At 40.1% G+C, this 14792-nt stretch overlaps 2 protein-coding genes across 2 annotated transcripts in view; both read left to right on the top strand.

The window, feature by feature from the left end:
* The window catches only part of LOC307136736 (G-protein coupled receptor family C group 6 member A-like), a gene marked incomplete at both ends in the record, with an annotated part of 22022 nt that extends 14400 nt beyond the window's left edge, over positions 1-7622 (top strand). The window contains 6 exons of the mRNA XM_079833985.1: positions 255-543; positions 1389-2120; positions 2239-2454; positions 2756-2873; positions 5229-6146; positions 7567-7622. Of these exons, the coding sequence (XP_079690111.1) occupies positions 255-543; positions 1389-2120; positions 2239-2454; positions 2756-2873; positions 5229-6146; positions 7567-7622 (2329 nt within the window). The remainder of the gene's footprint in view (positions 1-254; positions 544-1388; positions 2121-2238; positions 2455-2755; positions 2874-5228; positions 6147-7566) is intronic.
* On the top strand, positions 7583-14792 carry pcare1 (photoreceptor cilium actin regulator 1). The gene is made up of 2 exons (XM_079832824.1): positions 7583-11198; positions 13900-14792. Exons 1-2 carry the CDS (start codon positions 7906-7908, stop codon positions 14030-14032), a joined length of 3426 nt encoding a protein of 1141 aa, XP_079688950.1. The 5' UTR covers positions 7583-7905; the 3' UTR covers positions 14033-14792.

Below are 14792 nucleotides of genomic sequence, written 5' to 3'. Positions count from 1 at the left end.
AAATGTATAAACATTATATATGATCTATGCTAAGCTATGCTAAAAGTTCTACTGCCAGACCCGGAGATCGGCTGAATGGATTTGAAAACGGTAAAACTCAACTGTTTAACTCTAGGGGAGTTGGGAAAGGAGCCTATTTTCAGTGTTCCTTTAAGTTGAAATGACTTATACAGCTACATTGAATGTAGTTAAAAATGTAAGGCAGCAACTTAAAATATGCCATTGTTTTTGTTTGTTCCCTCATTTCCTTGTAGATTAAATTTCCTTTCACTTGTAAGGACTCTAGCTGTTGTGCATACTATTGAAACGATCAATAACTCCAGCTACCTCCCGGGTGTGCGACTGGGCTACTACATCTGTGACACTTGCTCTGATGCCTCAAAAGCCATTCAAAGCACAGAGCAGCTGCTCGCTGTGAATGGCACACTGCCTGTCCAATGCGAGGTGCTTGAAAGGCCTAATGTAAAAGCAATCATTGGAGCACGTTTCTCAGAAGACTCCCTAGCAGTGGCTCGACTTCTGAGTCTATATATGGTTCCACAGGTGAGTAATATTACCATGTACACAGGGCTTGATGTTAACACCCACCAAACTCCCGTAGAGTTTTATATAATATAGGCCATATACATTTTTCAGTTGTAGTCTTTTAAAAAGGCGTCTGAAATAACTAAGTGCAGTGTAGTGTTGTTAGATTTTGATACATATCGACACCAAAATATCTGAAACGTTTCCAATACTCATTTTCCACAGAATAGATAAACGATACCAGGTGCACTTACTCGCTCTCCCATCTCTACAACAGCGAGTTACACACAAACCCGCCTCCCCTCACTTACTCGTTTCATTTGCTCCAGATGAATATTGTTGGTGTTACAGGGCTTACATTTTTGGTGTGGGATTGCGTGTATTGCACATAATTGTACTCATTCCTGCCTCTCACTACTAAACTGAGTTCCATTTCGCTGCTTATTGCGCTTAGACAGTCAAATACACATGAATAATGTCCAAATGGCTTGGTTTTGTTTTAAGTGAATGTAAACAGTTGAGAAAGAAAACGCATGTGTAACAGTATAATCGATCCGTGCGTCATGTCTTAAAGTGACAGCAGCATAATATACCTACTTCCAAATTATGAGACTAAAAATATCTATATGGTATCAATGTCAAAATTGTGGCCAGAGAAAATGCGGAGTGGCTAGTAACTTTGGAAAACCACTAGAACTGCATGTACGGTATATCTTGGGAGAGTATTTAAACACCTGATGATCTGATTCGATTTAGATTCCGGGAGTCAAAAATGACTCTTGATGAATCTCAATTTTGACAGCAAAATGGCAAAAAACAACAACAACCACAATAAGTACTCTCTCGCTCTCTTTCTCTTTCAGATAAGCACAACATCATCTGCACAAACGCTTAGTGATAGGGTACGATACCCAGCATTCCTCCGCACCATTCCCAGTGATGTTCACCAAACCAAAGCTCTAGCTTATTTCATGAAACACTTTAACTGGGACTGGGTTGGGGTGGTCTATGGGGATGATGATTATGGGAAAAATGCCTTGCAAAGCTTCTTGGCAGATGCAGAAGATGCAGACATCTGCCAGGCATTTAAAGAAGCATTGCCTCACTACCTAGCTCACGAGGAAATTGACAAAAGGATCCAGGAGGTGGCAGAAACAATCCACTCATCTAAAGCTAAAGTTGTGTTGCTTATCTTAAAGGAAGAGCTGGTCTCTAAACTCTTCAAGGAGATGATTCGGCAAAACATCTCACGCACTTGGATTGCAAGTGATGCATGGTCAATGTCACGAAATATCTCTCGAATGGACGGAATCAATCAAGTAGGTGACATTTTTGGGTTCACATTCATCACTGGTTCTAATCCTGGTTTTAAGGAGTTTCTGCAGCAGCTGACTCTTGCTCCGGGCTCTGTAAACCTCTTTCTCGAGGAGTATAAGCAGTTAGGGAAAGACACAGGTTTTTTGATGGAAGCTGTCGACATCAGCATAACCTATGGGGAAAGGTTAGCTGTATGGTCCATTGCTCATGCTTTGAAACGTCTTCTAAACTGCAGTGAAACTGAATGCCCTGGAGAAAGGGACTTTCCACCATGGAAGGTAAGTTGTGAAATGTTTACATCCAACTGTGGTCATGTGTAAAAAGAAACAGGTCTTGATATGATTTCCACAATTTAGCATTTTTACAAAGGTTGAAACTTCTTTTATTTTTTTAAAGCTCCTCAAGGAACTGAAAATGGTCAATTTTACCATGGACAATCAGACGTTCTATTTCAATGCATCTGGAAATTTCATGAACGGCTATGATTTAATTAACTGGCAACCACAAGAATCCACTGGCCAGAGACTTTTTGTTGTTGTTGGAAATTACAAACTGACGAAAAAAGAAGTTCACATTAAGGCACCCATAACATGGAGTAATCCAAGCAATACGGTGAGAATAATGAATTATAAGTGATTATAAAAACGTTTTACAGTACAGTGTATGGAACCATATACATAGTAACATCATGAAAAAGCTTAGACCAGCACAAATTTCTATGCTGAACTGTAGGTGGACCCGCATAGCCATGTTGTTCTCCAGCTTTCTGGTTAACCAAAGGTTGCTGGATAAACCATAGTCAGCATACCAGCACCCCATTCTCATAAACACAATATTGCTGGTCTCCTGGGTATTATTACATATTCCAAGTAAGGACTACATATTAATCACGCTTCCATGCATCTTATTTTAGGTTCCTATTTCAATGTGCTCTGCTATTTGCCCTCCTGGTACATCTAAGAAACTTCTCAAAACATCATGCTGCCATAACTGCATACAATGTTTAGAGGGTACTTACTCTAATGAAACAAGTAAGTATGAAATTGTAAATATATAGTGTTGTTATAGATTTTATGGATAATATTTTGTTATTATAAATTACAATTTGAGCCAATAGATACACAACTGACGTACAAAGGTACACAAATGTGTTCAAGCACAAGATAGAGTGTCAATAGAGTGCATTAGTTGGGTTCTAGAAGAAAAAAACGGCTTTCATTTTCATTCATTTTTAACAAGAACTTACAAACCTTTAAAGACAGACCTACTCTGAGTTCAGAGGTCGGTCAGCAGAGTCCGTGTCAACTAGACTCTCCGCTGTAAAGGCCTCCTTCCCCCTTTGCTTCTGTACAGATAAAAATGTTATCAAAATGATTCTCGTTCACATGGATCCACAGAAACAGCTAAAAACGCTGTATTATGCATGCCAGACAAGTAATTTGGCAGTCATTTTGTAAAGAAAAACTATGCGCATGTGGACATACGTCAAACGCGCTTGCCTATACACTGTAAAATCCAACAGTGATTCTAACAGTGCGTTCACACCGCCGCCGGCGAGAGCGTCAAAGTGGCCGGAAGTCATTCATTCTCAATGGGAGCCCGGCGGCGAGCTCCGGCAGGAGCGGCGCGGCGCGTCTTGGACGATTTGGGCGTCAAGGAGAGTTGAAGTCAGGTCAACTTTATGGTAATGAGCTATGACGCGGTTCGGCGGCAGCCGGCGGCAACCAATGGGAATGTAGTAGTGCTCCGCTTGAGATGATTCTAGAGAACGCAGCGCTGTAAACTTCGGTTCCTACCACATTAGTTCCCAAGCAAAATAGAGAGAGGTTGATCACTGCTGGTGCGGCGGGTTTGATAAGAAGACGTGCAACATTATTTATCCACCACACAAATGGCTTTTAATTGGTTTATTTCGTTAGCAAACATGTAACTATAATTGTTAAGTTCTTTCCATCGATCTGCTTTTTTAAACTTTCACATTTAAATGATTTCATGAGGTTATATTATACGGTTATACCCTACTTGTGGTCAGTCAGCACAAATGCCGGTCAACATGAATATTTGCTTTGCAGCCCCTTTAAATGCCGTTTCAAAAAAGACCAAGCATTCGATCTACGTCAGAGCGGCAGCGCGTCCACGAATCTTTCTACAGCGTCGATGGCAGGGCGGCCAGAGCGAAGTTTGACGCTCTCGCCGGCGGCGGTGTGAACGCACAGTAACACTTTTTAGTTAACTTTCCTTAATTGTAAAAATCTAGTAATCCGTACTATTCACACTATTCCTTGTTTACTCATAAAACCCAAGTAAGGATTAATTGATTGGTTTGAGTGCCATTTTGTCAAGCAAAAAAAATAAATAAATAAAAAATCACCATTATGGTGATCAGTGTTCCCTTTAGTTGGGCACTTGAAATATTCATATTATTGACTCTGTTGATGCAGCGATGCAACAATAAATTACAGTTATTTGGTTTCAAAGGAAGGGAAGTAATGAATAGGTTGCTTTAAATAGTTGACCTAGCTTCTGACTGAATAATTAACTATAGTTAATGATTTAGACAGATATTAAGGTCACCTTTTAAAATTAACCTATGTAATATTTTCCTTTATATCGTATAATGATCGTTTATAATTTTAGTTCTAACACTTACGTCATAAACACCTGTGAATATATAATCCCTCTATATTTGTAACAATATCTTGCAGTTGACCATGCTTGAGTCACACACAGACTTCAACATTCAGCAAAACACAACAATGGTAACAACAATGGTAGCTATACTAAGAGTAAATCTAAAGTAAAAGATCAAGTACTCTCTACAGTTCTTTTTTTAGTTACTAGAACTCTTGTGTAAGTGAACTATACTAACTAAGCATTTGTTGGCAAAACATACTATTCTTATTTCACTTTACTTTCACTTTAATTTCCTATGGGGGTCATTTGTGTGTTCATATACCAAGTACCAATAAAGTCACCAAGTTTCGGACCATTCTGATGAAGCTACGATTTTTAACATAAAAAAAAAAAATTCGGGTCAGAAAGGGCCGAAGACCCCCAGAGGGTTAAATACTTATTTATTTCCTCAGTAAAGCCCTTACGTACACAGTCTTGTACCTTTGTTTTTTTTTTTGCCTGATTTTCAAATACTTTTTTGTTGCGATTCACCTCGTATCTGTTTGGCTTGGTTCATGGCTTATGTTTAACAAGTACTTTCCAATGCCATTCAAAAATGAAGCACACACTAATGCACTCTATATTTAGCTCGGAATTGAGTAGTTTACCGTTAAAATATTTTCAAACCCTGATTTACCGGTTAATGTTGAGACACTTGAAGTTTCATAAATCCGAATGACTGAAGTAAGTGTGCAACTTTATCTTTCTTTCAGACTTACAAAATTGCCTCCCTTGTGAAAATGGTACCTGGTCTTTGAAAGGATGGACTTCGTGTAAGCCAAAGGAAGAGGACTATTGGAAATGGGATGGGTCCCATGCAATAGTTCTGCTTACATTTACAGCATTAGGTTATCTGCTGTTGTTATTCACCCTGATTATCTTCTTGGTCCATTTTGGAAAACCGGTCATGAAACAGGCAGGGGGAAACATGTGTTTTGTAATCATGGCAGGGTTAGCACTCAGCTTTACTAGTGTCATACTGTTTATTGGCAAACCCAATGTTCACATTTGCAGGGGTCGACAGATCTTGTATGCCTTAGGGTTCTCGCTCACAGTCTCATGTATCTTGGTTAAAGCTCTACGCACCTTTCTATCCTTTCTTCTACCGTATCGCCGGGAGCGTGTTAGAAGGTTTTACAACCCCCCTGTCATTATAACCTGTGGTACTCTCATTCAAATCCTCATCTGTATCTTCTGGATGATATTTGACTCTCCAGCTGTGGAGTCCCTTCAATCTGACCAAAGCATGTTGATAACTGTACATTGTAATGAAGGTTCTAGCATTGGATTTGCCATCATGCTCTGCTATATTGCATTGCTAGCTTTTATCTGCTTTTTACTGGCCTTTAAAGGGAGAAAGGTACCTCAGGGTTTCAATGAAACTGGACATATCATTCTAAGCATGCTCATCTACCTCTTTGTGTGGGTCTGTTTCACCCCCGTGTACATTGCAAAGATCGAAGAGCGCTATTCAATTCAAGCAGCTGCTATCTTGGTGTCATGTTATGGAGTTATTTTCTGTCACTTTGCGCCCAAGTGGTACATGGCTCTCTGCAAGAAGAAAGAAGATCTTACGCGAGAGGCATATATAGCAAGAGCACACAATCACATCACCGACTCAACTGACTCGTGTGATTTTATCCCAGAGATACCAGAACCTATTTTTTTTACAATGGGATCACAAAATACCATTAACTCAGATGACACTGGTTTGGGTTCAATTAACAGAGAGAACAACATTGGCAATATGGAATTTCTTCACCAAACATTACGGAAACGACCTAGGAGAAAATCCATTTGATAAGTGTACACACATTAATGTTAAAAGGGTCATAAAAATAATTGTCTGTGATGCAAAATAGTCTAGTAAGTGTTGTATATGTCACAAAGTCATCTAGACAGTATTTTTTTGGTAAATTATTTATTAGTAAATGGGTGCATTTTTGATGCAAAAATATCTTATATCTCATATTTCAGATGTTTAATGTGAAAGACTGTACAAATATATAAATGCAAGCATGGTTCTGTGACCCTGTGTGTTTTGTAAGTGTTGTAAACTAACGTGTTGTGATGTTAAAATTGTGAATTGTGTTCTGTGAATGCAGAATAAACTTCACCAATATAAATAATATAATATTACAAGCACCTTGTAATAAGTGGAATGTCAATGTCAATGTCATTTTTTTACAATATAATTTGAGTGGTAATTAATAAAAGAAAACTATTCAATTAAAGACAATTCGCTTCCTTGAATACACACATTGACATTGTGAGATCCAGAGTATACATTAATACAGAGTTGCAGTGCGCAGCCTTAGCCACGAGCACAGAACCTGTCAATCATGCAGGAACAGGAAGGGTTAGTTTACAGTTAACTATTGCTGTAATATTAAGAGTGAGTAAAATAATCCTTTAAAAAATAATGCCAACCATTTTGAGTAGAAAGTAAAAAAGTGAAAAAGTGCATTTTGCAATATTACTGTATAAATAATGCAATGCCCATCTAATGTCCTATTAAAATCTTTTTTTTTAATTATCTGGTGCACAGGGAATTCATCCAATAGTTGGTTCTGATCTCTTCAGCGTAAACAAGATTATTTGCTGGCATTCCCCTTTCTAGCATTGACTTCACAACACCAATCAGCAGCTACGGCTGAATACGGGTTGTGTCACTGTGCTAATACAACAGTATAACAAAACGTATATTATTATCACTGGATTTACTAAGATGTGAAATATTTTATGTCTTGTTTAAAACAATGTGTCACAATAAATATACCATTTTGGGAATACATATATTTCTCGGTTTCAGAAGGTTGAAACAAGATACATAAAAGCAAATGGAATAATTATCATTTTACAATAGCTCACTGAAGAATTTTATTTACCAACTTTTCTCTGGACCATTTGGTTTGAGCTATAAAAAGCTACCTGAAAACAACTGCGATTACCTTAATGAGCTTAAGATCTTGAGACCGTGTGTTTTATTTGCTCTAGGTTGACATATGTGCATGCATAGGACTACTCTCAAATCCTTACTAATCTCTTTAGCTGTTCGTCCTCCAGAGGGTACAGAGGGACTCTACGGCGTAAGAGAAAATGCTTGACAATGCTTGCAAACATTTTTAATCAATTGTGGATTTTGTTTTTCTTTGTTCATATTTTAACTGAAAGAGAAGAGACTCCATTGGGACTTGATTTTTCTAAAAAGTTCCTTCCACTGTGAGGATACAAAGAGACAGTCAGCTGTGTGTCTGTAATTAGAGTCATCTGAAAATGACAAGTGCAGCTGGTGACTCTCACACATCCTGACATCAGATGGAGTGGTCTGCCTCCTTGTTTTTGCTGGACTGTATTTTTGCAAAATCCAGGTGAATCCATTGCTCTGAAATGGGCTGCTCTCCATCACGGGGGAACGGTCTACTTGGAGCACAGGGTGCATTCAGAAGAGGGAGAACTCTACTTCCAAGTACTCACGAGAGCCCAGGAGAATCACTGTCTGATGATGGGAGCAGTGGAGGATCTTGTGGAGGGGACACAAATAGAAACAAGTCAGCGGTTCAAAACAACACAAGTTCCACATCATTAGGAAGGAAACTCTCTACGGCTGAGCCTGAAACTGATGGGGCTGCTTCTGCCAAACTAGGTACACAAGAGATTAACATCAATATATTACCTCAGGGGAAGGAAAGACAAGAAGAAAAACGGGAGGCTTGTGAGAAAAGGGGTGCAAAGAAGTCAAAGAAAGGTCAGAAAGGTGTAAAACTAAACAAGAAGAAAGAAAAGGACAGAAAAAATGAAGAAAAAGTAGACTTTCCAGAGGCACTTGTGAAGGCTCATCAAGCAACGTATTCATATCTAAACCCTAGCATCACTAAATATGAAGATCTATTAGGGTTACTCGATCATGCAGCCCAAACCCAAATTTCCTTGCAACCCATGGTGGCATTCATGGTATTACGCTATGAGGAAATAAACAAAGGGCTACAGGAAATCGTGGAAGAGGGGGAGATGTTGTTAAAAGGAAGTGGAGAGCATCTGGCTTGGCCTTGCGAAAAAAAGAATTCCTCACCCAACTCAGCAAAAAAGGTGAGTGAGCCCCCACCAGACCTGCTACAACAACTCCTTCAGTATACCGTACAGAAGATGCGTCAAGTGGGTCAGTCAGTGTGTGGAATTGGGGATACCGCTCTTGAGGAAGCAGTGGATTACTTTTCCTCCATTACTGAAATTCTAGATGAGAAGCTCAGGACAAAACGTGCATCAGAGTCTAGATTAATGCGGCTGCTTTCTCGAATTGAGGCTGCATCACAGAAAAAACCTGGCCCAGAAGACGCTGCACTTTTTAGTGAAGACAGTGGACTTGGGGCAGAAAGTGAGTCCCTGGCAGGTTCAGACAGACAACGCCAACGCAGAGAAAGTTGTGAGTCAACTGGAACCATTCGTGCTACATCGAGTAGCCCTTGTGGTTTTACACCAGTACACCAAGGCTCATACAGAGGCAGACTTCTCAAAACAATGAGCAAAAGCAGCTCTCTGAACTCTATAGACTCAACTTGCACTCTTACAGCAAAAGAACAGATTGATACAGAATCACTACTTGGTTCGATCTCCTTCGATGAATGTGACAGGGATGATGTGGAGAATGGTAGTGAAGAGGAAAATTGCAAGGATAAAAGAAGGAAACAATCAGATTCTTCTATTTCAGACTTTAGACAACCACGGCGCTTGCCAGCAAGGTGCATAGAGAATCCACAAAACATTGAAATGACATTAAAGCTGAAAGATGCCATTAGTGGCCGGATTCGTTTTTTGCCATCCCAAGGCCGTGGAGTAAAGGTAAAACAGATGGATAGCCCACAGAGCAGCAGTCACCAGTGGACTGAGGATGGTGAAAAAAGTTCCAAAAGACCCCAAACAGCTGCCTCTAAACCATCCAAGAAAAAGACCACGGTTACAAAACGGTCGAGATCAGCAGACTCTCTGCGTAATAAAGCAGAAGACCCCACACTCACTGAACTTGAGAGAACTCAAAAGGAACTCAACCAAAGGCTGGAGAAGATGACCAAGGTTAAGTGTGAAGGGAATACAAAGCAAGGTTTATCTAAGAAAATCCAGCAACCGCAAACCATTTCATCAGTTGCCTCTGACAGGCAGCGTTCTTTGAATAGGAACATTTTTTCTCCAAGTAATCAAAGAAAGTCATGCAATGCAAAAGCAGAGCAAGTAAGTGCAACGGACGAGATGGAAGAAAAAAAGAAAAAGGACAAAGACAAGAGAAAGGACAAAGACAAGAAAGCTCCACTTGTTTTAGGGCCTGTTAAGGTAATACCTGCGCCAAGCCCCCCGCCGTCACCTCGCCAATCTTCAGGATTGTATAGGGAAAGGAATTCTGTAAAAAAACTGATTGACACCTTTAGTCAGGGGTTGGAGGAAAGTAAACAGATCCCAGACACTGCAAAAATGCTTGGTGTAAGGAAGTGTGGCGTTCCCATCATTCCAGGTTTAAGTCCCTCACTAGCATTCAATGAAAATAGTATACTCAGTGGTCGAGGGGATTCACAATGTTCTAATAGGACAGAGGATCTTGACATTGACAATCTACCACCCCCTCCACTTGAGGTACTCATGGACAATTCCTTTGAAAATGCACAAGCAAAGGACACAGGAGAAAGTGTAAAAAGTAGGGGCCGATCTACCCTGCCAAAACGGACCGCAATGTCTCAGAGGTTACGAGCCTCTCTGCAGTCTGTTACAGTGCTACCCAGTAGGGGGAATTTGTGTAAGGGCTCCGTTAGCATGTCGCCAATTCGTTCCACACACCAGGAAACCAGTGGAGTCCTGAAGGGTGTTCACCATGATTCCAGCCATGAAACAGACACGGAAAGCGAGGAAGCTGCATCCCTCTACAAACAAGCAAGAAAGATAATCCACTTGAGGCATTCTTCTGACTCACCGACAGAGAAACTTGCTGAGCAGGGCCACAGGCAGATTTCCTCCTGCCAAGGTGATGTAGAGGTTTCACAAAAGGAGAACAGTATCAATGAAACACAAGTGCCAAACATTGCCTGCAGGAGCCAAACTCCTGCCAGTCCACCTGTATCCAGATCTCGCATGTTACCATCCACACCTCTGTTACATCGGAGACTCCCTAGTCCTCCAGTATTAAAAAGCCAACCCTCTTCTTCAACTTCATCGAGTCCTTCTGTAGTTCGTAAACTCCCCACCCCACCTTCCGCGGGCCAGCGAACACTACCAAGCACCCCTGCAACACGACAAGACCACACCCCCATCGCAATGACAGGGGTAACCTACCCCTTTAAGGCACCCTCACCTCCTGCATCCCCAAAAGTGCAGCGATGGTCCGGAGAAAACAGTGGTGAGGACTCTTCAAGAGTATTTAGTAATGCTCGGTCAGTGTTTTGCCCGGTCTCATCATCGTTATTCGAGGCTCAACCTGTTCCTACACCCAAGCCCCCTCAGGCATGGGCCTCCACCGGTAGCAGTGTTCTGCCACGTCCCTGGGGTGAGCGTGGTCGGCTGCCAGTTTCTGCACGAGGGCCTCAGCCATTCATCCGGCGAAGCCAGTCAGACAGGAGGCCCAGTCTAAGCCTGCCGCCCAGGGTGCCAGTCATCTCTGTAGCAGAGACATGTGGGAGTGAACCAGCAATTAGCACCCATGGGTGAGTCTCTTTTGAGTCACACTTTTGATATGTACTAGTCTAACTACTAGTATAGTAATATAGTTTGCATCATATGAGATTACATTTGCATTGAAATTTAGCATGCCTACACATAGCACAGAATTGACCTAGAGTTGACTCAGTCAACTTAAAACTGTTATGTCTTTCTTAACACTTCAACATTGCTACCTGGCTGCTTATCCATGTCATCAAGAAAATTAGGTTAATATCTGCGCTTTAATGGCCCAGAAACACAACTCCTCCACAAATGTTCTTAAAAAAGTTATAATAACTATGCAGAAAGGTCCTGTTCATTGTCCATTGAGTTCACTGATGTGAAAAACTTGAGCTTTTAATTTCTGATCTATGAACTCTCAATGGCAATACAATGACCTAGAGTTTCTTGATTTTTTGATAAGGGAATTTGAAGCAAGTAGCACTCATGCTTGAAATTGCATCCTTTGTTCCAGATTTCATTTTTTAAAGGACTAAGAAAATGTTAGAGGACACGCACTATGATTGTCTCTGTCATAATAAAGAGTGCAGTTTTTGAAATTCAATTATGGGTTCATTGTGTAAATGTCACTCAGCTCTCGGGTGAATAACAAGGGACAAATCTATCTGAGGTTGGTTGTAATTTAAACTTAGATTTTTTTTTGGCACCAGAAGCAGTTTACTTTATTCATTTAATAAAATATTAAATAAAAAAAAAATGGTTATTGAATGGTTTAAAATAATGTAAAATAAGGTTTTCAGTGAGGTCCAGTTAGCAAGTCTTGCAGAATGTCATCATTGCAGCAATATTCATAACTACAAGCCCTAGCAATTACATTTTTATATAATATATGAATACTTCTCAATCTGAGAAAAACTTTCAAGACAACAATAACAACACTACAACAAATATAAAACTGAAACTGCATACTAAGGTGGAACAAGATTACACTCAGGTCAGGATGAGAAGTTTTTATGCATGTGGGAAAACCTTTTCATTTAAAAAAATATATCTTAATCAGTTTCAGAGAAAGAATGATGGGGGAAAAACCCACACAATAACTTAAAAGGGAGTCATTCCAAGAGGTCATTTAAATTAGGGAATAAATAAATAAATACAAATCAGTATATTCAGATTTAGTATTCAGAATATTTTAACACCTTGGACATTTTGTAATTACCATTAAAGGCAACACTTACTGCAGTTATTTAAGCCATTGGCCCATCTAACACTTTTGCTTCATTACCTAATTCATGTCTGATCTTTCCTTTCAGTCATGGTCAGGTGTATTTAATGGCCTCTTTGAACAACACTATATTGCCAAAAGTATTGGGACACCCCTCCAAATCATTGAATTCAGGTGTTCCGATCACTTCCATGGCCACAGGTGTATAAAATCAAGCACTAGGCATGCAGACGCTTCTACAAACATTTGTGAAAGAATGGGTCGCTCTCAGGAGCTCAGTGAACTCGTGAGTGCTGTGATCAGTTGCACCTGTGCAATTTGTGAAATTTCCTCACTACTAAATATTCCTCAGTCAACTATTAGTGGTATTATAACAAAGTGGAAGCAATTGGGAACAACGGCAACTCGGCAGTAGGCAATAGCAACTGACCTCCAAACTTCAGATTAGCTCAAGAACAGTGTGTAGAGCTTCATGGAATGGGTTTCATTGGCCGAGCAGCTCATCTAAGCCTTACATCACCAAGTGCAATGCAAAGCATCAGATGCAGTGGTGTAAAGCACGCTGCCAGTGGACTCTAAGAGCAGTGGAGACGTGTTCTCTGGAGTGACCAATCACGCTTATCTGTCTGGCAATCTGATGGACGAGTCTGGGTTGTGTCAAGTGTAAAGTTTGGTGGAGAAGGGATTATGGTGTGGGGTTGTTTTTCAGGGGTTGGGCTTGGCCCCTTTAGTTCCAGTGAAAGGAACTCTTAATGCTTCAGCATACCAAGACATTTTGGACAATTTCATGCTCACAACTTTGTGGGAACGACCCCTTCCTGTTCCATCATGACTGTGCACCAGTGCACAAAGCGTCGGTCCATAAATATGGATGAGCGAGTTTGGTGTGGAGGAACTTGACTGGCCTGCACAGAGTCCTGACCTCAACCCGATAGAACACCTTTGGGATGAATTAGAGCGGAGACTGTGATCCAGGCCTTCTCGTCCAACATCAGTGCCTGACCTCACAAATGCTCTTCTAGAAGAATGGTAAAAAATTCCCATAAACACACTCCGAAACCTTTCCAGAAGAGTTGAAGCTGTTATAACAGCAAATGGTGGGCCAACTCCATATTACGGATTAAGAATGGGATGTCATTAAAGTCCACGTGCATGTAAAGGCAGCTGTCCCAAAACTTTTGGCAATATATTGTACATTATATGGTCACATAATGTACAGTAGATAATGTTATGTTCAGTTTGTGTGTGTGATGTGTATGCAGTAAAGAAATGACTGAAGGTTGACAGAAGCACGGTATATGATGATAATTGAATTTTCACTGAATTTGAGGAAACATGAAATGTATACCACCAAGGTGTGATTTAGATACACTTTCCACTCTCACGTACAATGTAATATAAATGCTAATCCCTGGCAACTAAGCTCTCAATGATTTGCTGCTGACCAGTGCTAACCAGCTCTGGCCCACTTCACTAATCTTTCCATTCACTAATGTGCTTATTCTGATTTGTTATGACAGATTGGAAGAGGGTCCAGCCGGAGGAGACAATCTATGGAGTGAGCAAACAGAAATCAGAGGGGCAGCTCGGTCTGTCTCACATCCAGACTTGTGCATTGTGGGTCAGGGTTTACAGAGGGAATGGAGGAAATGAGGAAGGAGCAAGTGGGATTATGGATTAGCAAACCTCAGATGGGATTAAAACCTTCTATTCATGCTGGGAAATGAAAATAGCTATTTCTGAGAAGGCCTTCTCATTATCACTTCCAATCACTTTTCATTTTCAGCACACATACAGTATTTGGTCTAGTTGCCTCAATTCATTTGGTCTGATATTTGTTTTGAAAATGTTTTGTATTGTGAATATTATTGGCTGGTGTTTTATATTTTAATATATAAAAAATAAAAATGTATCACAGATGTTTTTTTTCTTTTACTTTCTCTTAAAAAGCATGCTGATTGTGCATTAGACCAAGGAATTTAGGTTATCATGTGCATTATCATTTTCAGCCAATCACATTCTTCTTGTACAAACTTTTTATCTTACTAATCACATTCAAAATACCGCAAAGCATTCATCTCCTGTGTTGAATTAAGAGGGCAGTGATGAGACATCAAGAAACAATGAAATACAGTGCCTTGCAAATGTATCAAGACCCATAATCAACTCTCATTTCACCTTGAGAATAAAAATCTAATGTTATATTGAAAAACAATAATTAAAATGAAGAATATTATAGTCATGTTCTATTAAAGCATCCGGGGGGAAAACATGGAACCCTGAAAAATATCTGATTAAACTGTAAACCAGCCAGTTTCTGATTACAGATGAGTGTTTATTTTCATCCCACAGAAATATAATCATTTTGACCAATGTATTTTCCACAATTTTTATGAATTAAACATAATTGACC

Source organism: Gobio gobio (assembly GCF_949357685.1).
Source record: "Gobio gobio genome assembly, chromosome: 13".
NCBI lineage: Eukaryota > Metazoa > Chordata > Actinopteri > Cypriniformes > Gobionidae > Gobio > Gobio gobio.
This window is presented reverse-complemented; position numbering and strand designations above follow the sequence as displayed.

What these genes read in the sequence shown, in the direction of transcription:
- pcare1 (XM_079832824.1), top strand. Translation starts at nt 7,906, where the DNA reads ATGGGCTGCTCTCCATCACGGGGGAACGGTCTACTTGGAGCACAGGGT. An exon ending in CCAGCAATTAGCACCCATGG is followed by an intron (nt 11,199 to 13,899) that starts GTGAGTCTCTTT and finishes TTGTTATGACAG; the next exon opens with ATTGGAAGAGGGTCCAGCCG.